Raw genomic sequence first — 15,824 nt, 5'->3', positions numbered from 1 at the left:
TGAAAATAACTTGTAGCTTCATTATTGACTAGATTGAACTTGGAAACAACTTGTAGCTTCATTCAGACTCGTTTGAGGTTGAAAATGACTTGTAACTTCATTTATCGTTGTTTAAAATTGGAATCAACTTGTAGTTTCATTCTTGACTCGTTTGAACCCGGAAACAACTTGTAGCTTCATTATTGACTAGATTGAGGTTGGAAACAACTTGTGGCTTCATTCCAGACTCTTTCAAATTTGAAAACAACAGGTAGCTTCATTTTTAGTTGTTTGAAAGTGGAATCAACTTGTAGTTCCATTCTTGACTCGTTTAAGCCCGAAAACAACTTGTAGCTTCATTATTGACTAGATTGAAGTTGGAAACAACTTGTGGCTCATTCCAGACTCGTTTGAAGTTGAAAGCAAGTTGTAGCTTCATTTTCGATTGTTTGAAATTGGATCAACATGTAGTTTCATTATTGACTCATTTGAGCCCGAACACAACTTGTAGCTTCATTATTGACTCGATTGAAGTTGGAAACAACCTGTAGCTTCATTCCTGACTCGTTTGAAGTTGAAAACAAGTTGTAGCTTCATTTTCGGTTGTCTGAAATTGGAATCAACTTGTAGTTTCATTCTTGACTCGTTTGAACCCGGAAACAACTTGTAGCTTCATTATTGACTAGATTGAGGTTGGAAACAACATGTGGCTTCATTCCAAGCTCTTTCGAAGGTGAAAACAACTTGTAGCTTCATTTTCAGTTGTTTGAAATTGGAATCAACTTGTAGTTCCATTCTTGACTCGTTTGAGCCCAGAAACAACTTGTAGCTTCATTATTGACTAGATTGAAGATGGAAACAACTTGAGCCTTCATTCCAAACTCGTTTGAAGTTGAAAGCAACTTGTAGCTTCATTTTCGGTTGTTTGAAATTGGATTAACATGTAGTTTCATTATTGACTCGTTTGAGCCCGGAAACAACTTGTAGCTTCATTATTGACTCGATTGAAGTTGGAAACAACCTGTAGCTTCATTCCTGACTCGTTTGAAGTTGAAAACAACTTGTAGCTTCATTTTCGGTTGTCTGAAATTGGATCAACTTGTAGTTTCTTTCTTGACTCTTTTGAGTCTGAAAATAACTTGTAGCTCATTATTGATTAGATTGAACGTGGAAACCACTTGTAGCTTCATTCCAGACTTGTTTGAAGTTGAAAACGACTTGTAACTTCATTTTTCGTTGTTTGAAATTGGAATCAACTTTTAGTTTCATTCTTGACTCGTTTGAGCCTGAAAACAACTTGTAGCTTCATTATTGACTCGATTGAAGTTGGAATCAACTTGTAGGTTTATTACAGACTCGTTTGAAGTTGAAAGCAACTTGTAGCTTCATTTTCGGTTGTTTGAAATTGGATGAACTTGTAGTTTCATTATTGACTCGTTTGAACCTGGAAACAACTTGTAGCTTCATTATTGACTAGATGAGGTTGGAAACAACTTGTGGTTTCATTCCATACTCTTTCAAAGTTGAAAACAACTTGTAGCTTCATTTTCAGTTGTTTGAAATTGGAATCAACTTGTACTTTCATTCTTGACTCGTTTGAACCCGGAAACAACTTGTAGCTTCATTATTGACTAGATTGAAGTTGGAAACAACTTGTAGCTTCATTCCAGACTCTTTCGAAGTTGAAAACAACTTGTAGCTTCATTTTCAGTTGTTTGAAATTGGAATCAACTTGTAGTTCCATTCTTGACTCGTTTGAGCCCGGAAACAACTTGTAGCTTCATTATTATCTAGATTGAAGTTGGAAACAACTTGTAGCTTCATTCCAGACTCTTTCGAAGTTGAAAACAACTTGTAGCTTCATTTTCAGTTGTTTGAAATTGGAATCAACTTGTAGTTCCATTCTTGACTCGTTTGAGCCCGGAAACAACTTGTAGCTTCATTATTATCTAGATTGAAGTTGGAAACAACTTGTGGCTTCATTCCAGACTCATTTGAAGTTGAAAACAACTTGTAGCTTCATATTCGGTTGTTTGAAATTGGAATCAACTTGTAGTTTCATTCTTGATTCGTTTGAGACCGGAAACAACTTGTAGCTCCATTATTGAGTCGTTTGAAGTTGGAAACAACTTGTAGCTTCATTCTAGACTCGTTTGAAGTTGAAAACAAATTTAGCTTCATTCCAGACTCGTTTGAAGTTAAAAACAACTTGTAGCTTCATTTTCGGTTGTTTGAAATTGGATCACCTTGTAGTTTCATTCTTAACTCGTTTGAGCCCGAAAACAACTTGTACCTTCATTACCGAGTAGATTGAACGTGGAAACAACTTGTAGCTTCATTCCAGTGTGACGGACCCAACTTAAATAACCGACTAAAGCATGCATATCGATATATATAATTAAACTACAGAGTTATAAAGATTAATCTACAAGTCTAACCCACAATCCCGGAATCACCAGGAATGAGTATGAACAACATCTAAAGTTATTACAACCCAAATGGAAATCCAAATCAAGTCTAAGTCATACTACAGTTTCTAAATCCCAAAAGATTAGAAGAAATTAACTAGGGAACTACGAGTTCCCAACCTGCTCCATCATATGGCGGTAAGCAATCCCGTTGCCTGAGGTGGATTTACGTGCGGTCTGCTTGAAACGGGCCATTCTCGGGTTTCACTGAAGGGTTATAACAACAACAATATATATATGAGCATAAAGCTCAGCAAGTGAAAACAGTATATATAACAGTTCACAATATGCAAGATAATAAGTGCAAAAGCATCAACAGATATCACAAGGTATAAACACAAGTAAAGGTGCAATGTGGGATATCAATTTATTGGAATTGGAAACACACAGCGCTACGAGCATTGAGGGGTGATCAGCCCACACCAAGCTCCGAACCACATAAAGTGATTCAACCAGGGAGGATCCTCGGCACACATTGGCCATAAACAGACATCAGGCTCCCCGCTACTGATGCTGCAATAATAGACTGGCGCCTCAGTCTTAATAAATTATTATCCAATTCCTTTTAAGGTCATTTCAAATCAAATCATTTTCAAAAAAAAGGTCTTGATCAAAGACAAGTTATAAGCAAGGGTGTTTTCAAAATACAAGCGATCTTTCAAAAGTAAAGGATGTTATTAAGATCGGGGTTCCAAATGAGATAATTCAGGTTAATGTGGGGTATCAAGTTCTCATTATTCATCAAGGACTATTGGAGTATAATCATGTGGTTGTAAGGTGATATTACATGAAAAAGGTAATTCAAGTGTTAAGGGTATTATTGGAATCCAAAGTCATGATCACAAGGGGTGACAAGGTAATTCAATCCTAAATAAACAGTAATTCAACGTTCACAGGGTATACAATTGTAAAGCAAGTATAAAGGAAGAGTTTCACTTGCCTGGATAAAGCTTACTAAACTCCTGTATAGATGCTTCTAGGGGTTCCTTGCCTGGCCTCCTACTTGCACCTATAATTAATAGTATCCTCGTCACTAACTACCCTTTCGCGTATAAATGTATATACATATATATAAAATATAAACTTAAACTTAATTAAAACAAGTAACATAATCATCAAGTAATGCACATAACAAATAAAGCATGGCACTTAGTTACTTAACTTATATTACTTAATAATCTCTAATTATTCCTAAGTCAATTAAGCATTTAATCAAGTAGCACATAAGGTCTAAGACCAATACCTCCTAACCATACTCTACTGACCTCAAATTAACAAATTAATAGTAAGGCACACTTGTGCCCCACTACTCAAGACTTACAAGTGAAGTGCAACCTAAATGACTCACTAGTATGCTTACCTTGGCGACACTTGGGTGCCTTAGTAAAAATAATGCATCTACACTAAGTGAATTGGCTTAAACTAACTCATGGACTCAATATGAGGTCAGGCCTCACTGATGACACACTAAAATGCAATGCACCCTAAGTTGGTACTAGAATGTGACTCCATATGTGACACTTGTGTTCTTTAGTGGAAATGAGGCATCTCCACTTAGGGTATTGACTCCAAACCAATTTCTAAATGTTGACACAATCTTAAACTAATATTATGAAGTGGTATGACTCAAAGGCCTTGCCTATATAGGTCCTTAAAAACTAGTGTACCAAAGTGACCATTCTGCCTTGGCAGTTTGGCACCTCTTGGGGGTTTTGGCAAAAACAAGTGTTTCCACTATGTGCCTTGGTGAAATTGTGACTCTACTGGATACTTAAGACTTAAATCTAAGTTGTGCACTTGGAATGACACTAAGGCCTTGCTCAGGCCTCCTTGGGCCTCTAAACAAAGTTGGCACAGAGCACCCTGCCCTGCTGTGGGGACTGCCATGAACTTACCAACTTGAGACTCACTAATCTCACTCACTACACCAATCCAATGACTCAAATAGCTTCCTAATACTTCCCTGAGCTCAACTAAATCAAGGCCCCATGAGGGCCTCATCATTGACAAGGTTTTTAACACTCAAAAGTGCAAATGACACAATTGTGCCCTGTTCTGGGGTGTACTCTGAAATGTGTGTGTGCATCTATGTAAATGATGGTTTTTATGACTTCTAAAGCTACTGGAGACTTGTATACATCAAGTCCTAACTCCAGGAGACTTGGGCCTATGAGGGCCTAAGCATGACACCTCCATTTCACTAGTTTTCTAAGGTGTAAAAATCTGCCATGGTGTGTGTGTGACTCCTTCCACCTTAACACCCTCCAAAACTCCATATACCAACAAACCAAGCCACAAATACTACCCTACAATATACATATACCTACTGACTAGCTACTCCAAGCAAGATATCACAAAATCCAACCTCATATAAGCATAAAACCGAGGCATTTGTAGAGCAAAAACAGAGCAGAATTTCAGGAGCAGTTTTTAAGCACTTTCCAAGCCAATGCACATACATACAAGTTTATTAATCATCAAAACTAAACATAATACATCAAGACACCATCTACATTATCATTTTATGGCAAAAACCGAAACATGCATTGATCAAAAACCAAGTTAAAAGCTCCAAATCATCACATATAACACCCATTCGAATATCATGGCCTAAGATCACTAGTTTCACATGGTTCTTGTATAAATCATAACATGCAAGGTCTAAAACTTTGTAAAACACATTGTAAAGGATAAAAACTTCTTGAAACCATATCAAAACATCACACCATTTCGAATTTTAAGGCATGAAAACAACCCATTTCCTTCGGCTCCCTTGAGGGTCATTGCCGAAGGTGATGAAGCAAGTGTATTTCGGCCAAATGGAGGTATAACCTCCACCAAAATCACATCAAGCTCATCATCTAGGAACCTCTGAAATGGTGACTCTAAGTCCATAAGAACTAAAGCCCCATTCCGGTTCCAAGTGACACATGCAAGCCAAGTCTAACCTTGAGAGAGAAGATACAAGTGTGGGTGATGAAGATCTTGGCAAGACAAGCTTGATCCTTGAAGAAGATGAAGAAATCGGCAATGGAGGAGGGTTTAGAGAGAGAGAGCCGAGAGGAGAGGTGAGGGAGAGAGAAGAGAGAGATGAGAGAAGTGGGTTTGATTTTAGTTGGTGTGTATGAATGAGTGAAGTGTGGAAGTATGTAATATTTTGTTCTCTTGTGTTTTGACTTGACCAACTAGTGGTAGTGGAATGTAGAAATGACTAGCTTGTCCTCTCTTCAAGTGTTGGTGGAAAATGCATGCAAGGGTAATGTAGACATTTGATAATTAATAAAAGTGTGATTAAAAAGATATTAAAAGAATGAGTTTTAGTAAATAAAGTACAAATCGATAAATCATGAAATTAATATCACAAATAATATGAGATTTTAGAAGTTTAATAAAATAGTTCTCTCAAATTTTGGACAAGAAATGAATTTTAAAAGAAATATTACAAGTAGAGCTCTAATAGTCACATTTCACATAAATATAAAACACGAATATAATACACGTAAAATCTCGAGAAGAATATATACAATGAAACGCTATTTTACAAGTTAAAGTTTATCGGCTACTCGCAATTTATCAAATATCACTAAATCGCATATATCTCAACTATTATTTAATCGGGTAACGGCAACGATCACATTTATTAATACAAAGTCAAAACCGTCGCAACTAGTAATATTATTTAATCGCGTAGCGAGAATTATTCGTCAAAAGTCATATAAGTACATTATAACGACATACGAAAGTCATGTAACGATAAACGAGTCAAATTCACATAGTTTGGCAATTAAAACACGAAATTTAATATATCACCAAAATGAAATACTGTAATGTATATAAGTCAAATATTACAGGCGTTACATCCTTCCCCCCTTAAAAGGATTCTGACCCCAGAATCTAAGTAAACAAATGAGGATACTTATCTAACATATCACTTTCTAATTCCCACGTTGATTCTTCAACTTTGGGATTCCTCCACAAAATTCTAACTAAAGGAACTGTCTTATTCCTTAACACCTTATCTTTTCTATCTAGAATGCTAACCGGTTGCTCGATATAAGACAAATCGGGCTCTATCTCAACTGGTTCATTCTCTATAATGCACTTGGTGTCGGGGTTGAACTTCTTAAGCAATGAGACATGGAAAACGTTGTGAACGTGCTGCATTTGAGGCGGTAAGGCTAGTTCGTACGCCACTTTCCCAATTCTGCTTAAAATCTCAAAAGGACCAATAAATCTTGGACTCAGTTTCCCTTTCTTTCCGAATCTTGCTATTCCTTTCCAGGGTGACACCTTCAACAGAACGGCTTCTCCAATTTCAAACTCAACATCTTTTCTGTGCGGGTCAGCATACTTTCGTTGTCTATCTTGAGCTGCAATAAATCTGCTTCGAATCACATCTACTGCTTCTTTTGTTTGCTGGATCAATTCTGGACCAATTACTTTCCTTTCTCCAACTTCATCCCAATATATCGGAGATCTACACTTCCTTCCATAAAGAGCTTCGTACGGGGGCATTCCAATGCTAGCATGATAACTGTTATTATATGAAAACTCAACCAAAGGCAAATGCTCGTCCCAATTTCCTTTGAAGTCCAAAGCACAAGACCTCAACATGTCTTCGATAGTTTGAATTGTACGCTCGCTTTGTCCGTCCGTTTGTGGCTGATAGGCAGTACTCATCTTGAGTCGGGTTCCCAAATGTTCTTGAAATTGCTTCCAAAATCTCGAATTAAAACGAGGGTCTCGATCTGACACAATAGATACTGGAACTCCATGACGAGTAACAATCTCTTTCAAATACATGTGAATCAGCTTGTCCATTGAAAATCTCTCATTGATTGGCAGAAAATGAGCCGACTTGGTCAATCGATCAATGATTACCCAAATAGCATCATGATTAGATTTCGTCCTTGGCAATCCAACTATAAAGTCCATTGCAATGTGCTCCCACTTCCATTCTGGTATCTCTAACGGCTGTATCAATCCACTTGGCTTCTGATGTTCAGCTTTTACTCTTTGACAAGTGTAGCATTTACTGGTCCATTGAGCAATTTCCTTCTTCATGTCTGGCCACCAAAAGTTTTGCTTCAAATCTTGGTACATTTTTGTGCTTCCGGGGTGAATAGAAAACTCTGAATTGTGAGCATCCTTCAAGATTTCATTCTTCAATTCCTCCACGTTTGGTATCCAAATTCTTGATGAAAACCTCAAGATTCCTTGGTTGTCTTTCTGTGTGCAGATTTCTTCTCCGGTTAACTCATTCATCTTCTCATTCATCACTTCTTCTTGGCACTTCTTTATCTTTTCCATCAATTCAGGCTGAAAAGTCATGGTACAAATCATTTCTGTAGGTGCACTAGGAGCTCGAATTTCAATTCCCATCTTCTCAAATTCCTGTGATAGTTCTTGAGCCATGGTCAACATATTTAACCTTTCTTTGCGACTTAACGCATCTGCTACTACGTTCGCCTTTCCGGGATGATAGTTAATCGTGCAGTCGTAGTCTTTAATCAATTCCAACCATCTTCGCTGCCTCATGTTCAACTCTTTTTGCGTGAAAATGTACTTCAAGCTTTTGTGATCCGTGAATATTTCACACTTCTCGCCATAAAGATAGTGTCTCCAAAGCTTTAAAGCAAACACAATTGCTGCCAATTCCAAGTCATGAGTCGGATATCTTTGTTCGTGTGGCTTGAGTTGTCTTGACGCGTAGGCTATCACTTTCCCGTGTTGCATTAAGACACAACCTAATCCTTTGTATGACGCATCACTGTAGATAACAAAATCTCCTTGATCATCTGGCAAAGCTAGAACTGGAGCGGTGACTAACTTCTGTTTCAACTCTTGAAAGCTCTTTTCACATTTATCGGTCCATTCAAACTTCTCATTCTTCCGAGTCAATCTTGTCAACGGTACTGCAATCTTCGAAAAATCCTTCACAAACCTTCGATAATATCCGGCCAATCCCATGAAACTTCTAACTTCAGTTGGGGTCTTCGGCCTTTCCCAATTCATCACAGCTTCTATCTTTGCTGGATCCACTCGAATACCTTCACTTCCAACAATATGTCCTAAAAACTGCACTTCTCGTAGCCAAAATTCACATTTTGAGAACTTTGCATACAACTTCTCCTTTCTTAATGTTTCCAAAGCTATCCTCAGATGTTCAGCATGTTCCTCTTCAGATTTCGAGTATATGAGAATATCGTCGATGAATACAATGACGAACTTGTCTAAATACTTCTTGAATACACGGTTCATCAAATCCATGAAGGCGGCTGGTGCGTTTGTCAATCCAAATGCCATAACTAGAAACTCGTAATGCCCATACCGAGTTCTGAAAGCGGTCTTTGGAATGTCTTCCGGTTTAATCTTCAATTGATGATATCCCGAACGCAAGTCAATCTTCGAAAAGTAAGTTGCTCCTTTGAGTTGATCAAATAAGTCGTCGATTCGAGGCATAGGATACCTATTCTTGATTGTCAACTTGTTCAATTCTCTATAGTCGATGCATAATCTCATGCTTCCGTCCTTTTTCTTCACAAAAAGAACTGGAGCTCCCCACGGGGATACACTCGGCCTTATAACTCCTTTGTCTAACAACTCTTGCAATTGCTTGGCCAACTCCTTCATTTCTGCCGGCGCCATTCGATACGGTTGCTTTGAAACTGGTTCCGTGCCGGGTGCTAAGTCAATAGAAAACTCAATTTGACGGTCGGGAGGCAATCCAGGAAGATCGTCAGGAAATACATCCAGAAATTCATTAACTTTCGGAATGCTTTCTATATTCGGCGTCTCTTTAGATCTATCAATCACATGAGCCAAATAACCTTCACAACCTTGCCTTAACAACATCTTAGCTTCAATTATCGTCAAAAATGTCTTGGTTTGTTTATGCCCTTTGAATTCTACTTTCTTGCCTTGTGGAGACTTAAGGATTATCTTCTTCTTCTTACAGTCTATTTGAGCACCATTTTCTGCTAACCAATCCATACCTAATATAACATCAAACTCTCCTAATCGAAAAGGTATAAGGGAAGCAGGAAAACTAAAGCCAGAAATCTCTATAGTACATCGGGGGCAAATATTTCTAACAGATACTTGTTCTTGATTAGCAACAATGATAGATAAGGGTTCAACTAACGGTTCAATTGCACAATTCAACTTGCCAACAAAAGATTCAGATATGAAAGATCTAGTAGCTCCAGAATCAAATAGCACTTTAGCATGGTTGTTGTTGACAGAAAGCGTACCTGCCACAACCTCAGAACTCTGAACAGCATCTTTGATATTCATGTTGAATGTCCTTGCTTGAGCCGGATAAGAGGGATGGAAAACAGGAGTTGCAGACTCAAAAACTTGAGTAGAAGGTAGTTGCAGAATCGGAGCAGAAGACGTCATTCCTTGATTGTAAGGGGTAGCTGCCAATTGCATCAACTTGTTGGTTCCAGGAGCTTTACAATCTCTTGACATATGACCGGTCTTTCCACACTTGAAACATGTAACAGAAGGCTTCGGGTTCTGGAACTCGTTTGCATAATGACCTTTCGAGTTGCACTTGAAACAGACAATATCAGCCTTATTACAACTTCCCGTGTGTTTCTTGTTGCAGAACTTGCATTCTGAATTTGCTTGTTGACTCCTTTGACCACTCGGTCCTTGAATCTTCTTCACATTCCTATTTTCTCCTTTCTTGAATCCTCGGGGACCTCCTTGATTCTGAACTCCGAACTTCTTGAAATTCTTCCCACTTTGGCTCCCTTGAGCCGAACCTTCACCTTTACTCACAAACTTTCTCTTCTTACTATCCTTCTCCTTCTGATTCTGATCACTTTCTCCTTCAATTACCATTGCCTTCTGGACCACTTCAGCATATGTGGCCAATTCGAAAGCAGCCACTCTGCTTCGTAGCCAAGGCTTCAATCCTTGTTGAAATCTCTTCGCTCTTTTCTCGTCCGTGTCCACATAATCTCCCACGAACCTTGCTAATTCTGTAAATTTCTTTTCATATTCCCCAACAGTCATTCCCTCTTGCTTCAATTCAAAGAACTTCAATTCCATTTGTGTTTGCAAATACCTTGGAAAGTACTTGTCTAGAAATATCCTCTTGAATCTATCCCAAGCAATAACCTCACCTTCTTCTAAAGCACAGGCTGACTCCCACCAGTAGTTTGCTTCATCTTTCAGAAAATAAGAGGCATATTCAACTTTCTTATCATCGGTTGCAACAGCCAAGGTGAAAGCCTTCTCCATCTCCTTTAGCCAGGACTGAGCTTCAACAGGGTCTTGAGTTCCTCGGAACTCGGGTGGTTTCACAGCTTGGAAGGATTTGAAAGTAGTAGGTGATGGTGGTGCTTGTTGTTGTTGCTGGAGTTGTTGTTGAAGTAATTGTTGTTGTTGAGCAAGGGTAACAGATTGTTGGTGAAGAAGTTGCATAAGTTGAGCCAAGGTTGGTGGTGGTTCTTCGGTATTTTCATTGGTGGTGTTGCGGGTTCTTCGAGGAGGCATGATTCTGAATGTAGACAAGAAAAGCTTATTCACAGTTCAATATATGCATACAAGTTATATCAAAGGGGAATATTGGGTACAAAGGTATTATTCAAAAGTTATTCACATGGTAACGGTCTATTATTGTTATTATGGCATCATGGTATGTGTTAGGTCCTATTAACTCACTATATAATATGATATAGTGATCACAATCTGTAACACAGTAAGACAATATGAAAGATTGAAAGTAGTAAACTGTTATATTCACAAAGCTTTGATGGTTACAAAAACTCTCTCAGTGATTTATATTGTATCACTAAGAGCTGCTAGGGTTCTTAACAATGTACTCGATAACTCAACTCATATAGAGTAACCCTAATCTGTGTTTATATAGACACAGTTACAAAATCAATCTCTGATTTGATATCCTATAAATCAGCTATAAATTCTATCAATCAAAGATTGCTCCAGTTTTCTGTTTAGTTTCCATAGCCAGTAAATCACTCCTCCGCTTCTATCATTCCTTGAAGTATATCCGCTTCTGAGCTCTTTCCACGTGTAAACTCTGACGAGTCTTGACTATGTAAACTCTGGTCAGACTTTATCAAACTCTATCAGACTTTATCAAACTCTGTCAGACTTTACTAAACTCTGATCAGCTTCCAGATTAAACTCTGATGATTTCTGTTCTAAAACAAACTTTAAGAACATTAGTAATCATCAATTATATCTAACAATCTCCCCCAACTTGTGCATAAATACATTATGTGCAAGTTAACAGATAATTGATGATGTCAAAACATTTAAGTCAAATGCAACAGAGTTTAACTATATAACAGAAAACTTTTAAAACTTACAGAAACTCTACTCCCTAACTTCATAGACACCATGAGCAGTCTTTAAGTATCCTCTGAGGAGTTGTTTTTCTGCTTCTTCAAGAGCTGCTACCATCTGTCTCTTTACATCTCTTAGTTCTGGATTTGAAACTCCAGTTTGATAAATTGCAGCTCTGAGATCATAGATCTTGTTCTTCTTCATGTCCTTATTCAGCATAATGTAGCCTTTGTCAGATTCTTCATTGAAACTCAGAGCACTGACTCCAGCTACTGTCTCTATTTTGGCTGAATTTTTCTTCATCTCAACTAGCTGTCCTTGATTGTTGAAGTATTTTGGAATGAAAGGTCCAGCATTTTTATTTCCTGTAATACCCATTTTTCTTCTGATTTGATCTTTAAGCAGGTTGGAGATGTGTTGACATGACTTGTTTTTCACTTGAAATATGTGTGATACATATCTCAATTCCTCCCAGTGTTTAGCATAGAGATCTGCTTCAAGTATTCTAAACACTGTTCCATCAGACATGAAGTAGATAAGAATATTATCTCCTCTGTCATTCTTCACCAACTGGACTGAATCTAATTTGTCCATTTTTTCTTGTAAAGCTCCAGTCTTGGGAGCACATAGAGATGAGGGGTCATCTGGTCTTGATCCTATACTCTGATCAAATTTTTCATATTTGGATCCCAGCCCTCCTTTATCTCTTCCTGCTTTACGATGAGAGATTGGTTGAATTGGTCCCTTTTCAAAGCTTATCTCAGTCATCAGACTAGGCTTTGCAAATCCAGCTAATGGAGTAGTTGTTGGTTTGAACACAGCTTGAGCTTTGTCAGAGGTTGTGTCTTTCTTTGCATCCTTATTAACTTGAGCTATGTCAGAGGTTAATCTTTCTTTTTGTGATTCTGCAACATGAGCTTTGTCAGAGATTGCAGCTTCTGTTTTCTTTTCCTTTACAACTTGATCTTTGTCAGAGGTTGTAGATTTCTTCAGAGTGAATCCTCTCTCAAGATGTTCATCCACTTTGCTTTTGCCTTTAGATGTATACTCATCCTCAGAGTATATCTTTTTGACAGACAAACTCTGATCAGCAACAGTGGCTTCCTTAATCAGTATCCCCTTTTCCTTTGGTTTGGCAGTTGAATTTGCAGGCTTCTGGATTTTTCCTGACTGTATTGCTTCAGTATGTTCCTTCTTTAGTTCTTCTTCTTCTACAGCAATCAACTCCAAATCCAAATTGGCTTCTGGATTTTCTTGTTCAAAAATCAATCTAGCAAGCTCTTCATCAGTCATGGGTTTGTCTGATCCAGTCACTGGTCTTTGCTTAGATCCAGATGTGAAATTATGTGTTGGAGCAGACTTTGTGCTTTGCTTAGACTGTTTCTGACTATCAGAGTTTGAAACTCTTCCACCAGTCCCTGATTGAAATCTTTTGTGCTTTGTGAAATCATCAACATCATCATTATCATCCTTCTTCTTTCTCTTCAGAGTTTGAGTAGTAGACTTGCATTTGACTTTAGCTACTCTCTCCCCCTTTTTGACATCATCCTCATCAGGAATCAGTATTGATGTGATCAGAGAAAGTGAAGATTGGATGGCTTCAAGTTGCTTGGACATCCTTTCTTGAGTTGATTCAATCATTGTCATCCTCTTGTCCAGAGATTCATTTGCAGATACCAGTTTCTGAACATTATCTTTCAGAGGTAGAAGAGTCCTTTTCTTCTCCATGTCATTTGTCTCTTTGATATTAGCTACTTCTGTTCTGAGACCATCTATTGATTTAGATGTCTGGGCATGAGCAGGATGAAATGTCTTCAGATAAAGAATTGTGCCTTTGAGGCTTGACATAACATCAGAGTTTGTGATTTTATTCTCTGCCATAGATAAAAATTCTTCAGCTTTAGTTGGCTCCAGAGAATGTTGGTGGCTCAGCCAGAGTTTATCCCAGACTTCATTTGGTGGATCAACCTGAAGATCCCTGGGAAGTGGCTCAGAGTCTGTATTCAGAGTTTGTAGCCTGGCATTATACTGGCTGGTGGACTCCCACTTTTGTTGTAGATGTGACTGAGGAACTTCATTATCATTGTCATCATTGTCATCATCTGAACTTTCATCATCCTCATCATTATCAGATGCAGGATCAGCAATTTTCTCAACAGTGTCTTGAGCAGATTTTTCTTGAGCTTTAGACTGTGATTTGCTAGGCTCTTCACCAGCCTTAGCAAGAGACTGCAGAGCTTCCATAGCTAATTTGTCAGATTCATCAACTACATCAGACTTGTAGTTTTCTGGAGCTGTATCATGAACAATGGCCCCCTCAGGAATTTTCATTGGTGATTGAGGAATTGGAGTTGGGGTTCCATGATCAGATATAGGAGATTTGGGATCAGAAACTGTTGTTTCAGCTTCAGCTGTAGCTTGCTCCTGGCAGACAATTTCTTCATCTACTTCAGATGAAGTAGAAGATGCTGTGGGAGATGTCAGAGGAACAGCTTTGATAGGAAGCACCATCAGAGCTTGAGAATGTTCAGCAACTGGAGTTGATGGTGTTTGCTCTTCCTCAACTGTGAAGTCTGTTATTTCAGTGATTGGGACTTTTGCCCTCTCTGGCTTTTGAGCCCTTCTCTTGAATCTGGCTGGCTTTTGTTGTTGAGGACTAGTTTGAACAGGTTCAGAGGTTGTTGCAGGAGTAGGTTCCAAATCATCATATTCATATGCTGCAACAAGCCTCCTTCTTTTCTGCTTTGGAGGAGAAGCAGCTTCAGTGTTTACTGGAATCTCAGAGTTTGCTTGGGGCTCAGAGTTTACTTGAGCCTCAGAGTTTAAATGAGCCTCAGAGTTTACTGGCTCATCAGTGTTTGTCTGCTCATCAGAGTTTGATTTCAGAACATGTGTAGCAACAGAGGTTCTTGTTCTTTTGGCAGTGGAGGGGGCTGCATCAGACTTTGCAGCCCTCTTGGACTTGGATGCAGGTGTCCTAGCTGCTTGAGAAGAGACTGGAGATTGTTGATTTGCTGGAAGCATGTTCAGTCTATCTCTAATTTGAGCTGGAACTTGTAATGGCCTAAGAACTGGCCTCTTTTCATCTTTAGAGATGAGATCTTTGAAAGCCCTTTTATGCAGCTTAAAAGGTCTGATCTCATCATCAAATGCTACCTCTCCAACAGATGCATGGAACAATAATTGGCAAAAGCGTGAAAAATAGACAACTTGACGATTTTCATGCATTCTTTCACCAATATTTCTAATAACTAATCTACCATAATCGAAATTAGTAGAATAGATCAGAGAATACCCAATTTGTAGCATATCCATGGGTATTGCATCCCAGTTGGTAGATTTCTTCTGGAAAGCTCTGGTTATGCAGTCGAAGAAGAAACTCCATTCCTTCCTGAGTCCAGGACGCTTCAATTGACCTAATTTGTCCAGAGAATCATAGTAGCCCAAGTCAGTCATCATGGCTCTTAGATTTGCATCGCCATGTGTGATGTAATTGGAATGTTCAGGTAGGTTAAGAGCTTGACGGACTGTGGCTGGAGTGACAGCATACTCCTCCCCTTCATAAGAGAATATAATGGATGGAGATCCATTTGTACCACCATTATCATAGCGACCCGTTCTCCAAAAATTGATAATTTGGCTTCCAGAGAGTCTGGCAGGAGCTGTAAGGGCTGTGGCTAGAGCACTCTGTGCCAAGAAGCGCTGGAAGGGATGATAATCTCTTGGAGCTTCAGTAGTGTCAAGAATGGCTGCATAGTTGTTGGGGACAAAGTCCACACCTGCATGGGTAAATGTAGTAGTTGCCATTATACCAGAGATTGTGAGTAGAGAAATGTGTTTGAGAAAATGTGTAGGAGAAAATTTGAATTTCGGAGAGAAGAGAGTAAGAGTTTGTGAAGAGAGTGTGTGTAATGAGCAATATAATCTGATGTGATAAACTCTTCAGATTTTGTGTAGCTGTACACGCATGACTCTCTGTTCTCTTGGACACCTGTCGGATTTTCACTGGTAGATGAGAGTTAGTGGGATGGAGAAAAGAGAGTAATAATCATT

The 15,824-nt window shown here is 38.6% G+C and overlaps 1 protein-coding gene across 1 annotated transcript in view; it reads right to left on the bottom strand.

The window, feature by feature from the left end:
• LOC135151445 (uncharacterized) overlaps positions 1-15,578 on the bottom strand; it is a gene marked incomplete at its 3' end in the record, with an annotated part of 91,359 nt that extends 75,781 nt beyond the window's left edge. Inside the window, exons 1-5 of the mRNA XM_064089894.1 lie at positions 15,188-15,578; positions 14,280-14,542; positions 14,079-14,195; positions 13,845-14,000; positions 13,314-13,559 (exon numbers count right to left, since the gene is read on the bottom strand). Of these exons, the coding sequence (XP_063945964.1) occupies positions 13,314-13,559; positions 13,845-14,000; positions 14,079-14,195; positions 14,280-14,542; positions 15,188-15,578 (1,173 nt within the window). The remainder of the gene's footprint in view (positions 1-13,313; positions 13,560-13,844; positions 14,001-14,078; positions 14,196-14,279; positions 14,543-15,187) is intronic.
• Between the last annotated feature and the right edge of the window lie 246 nt (positions 15,579-15,824).

This window comes from Daucus carota, chromosome 3 (assembly GCF_001625215.2).
Source record: "Daucus carota subsp. sativus chromosome 3, DH1 v3.0, whole genome shotgun sequence".
Taxonomy (NCBI): Eukaryota; Viridiplantae; Streptophyta; class Magnoliopsida; order Apiales; family Apiaceae; genus Daucus; species Daucus carota.
This window is presented reverse-complemented; position numbering and strand designations above follow the sequence as displayed.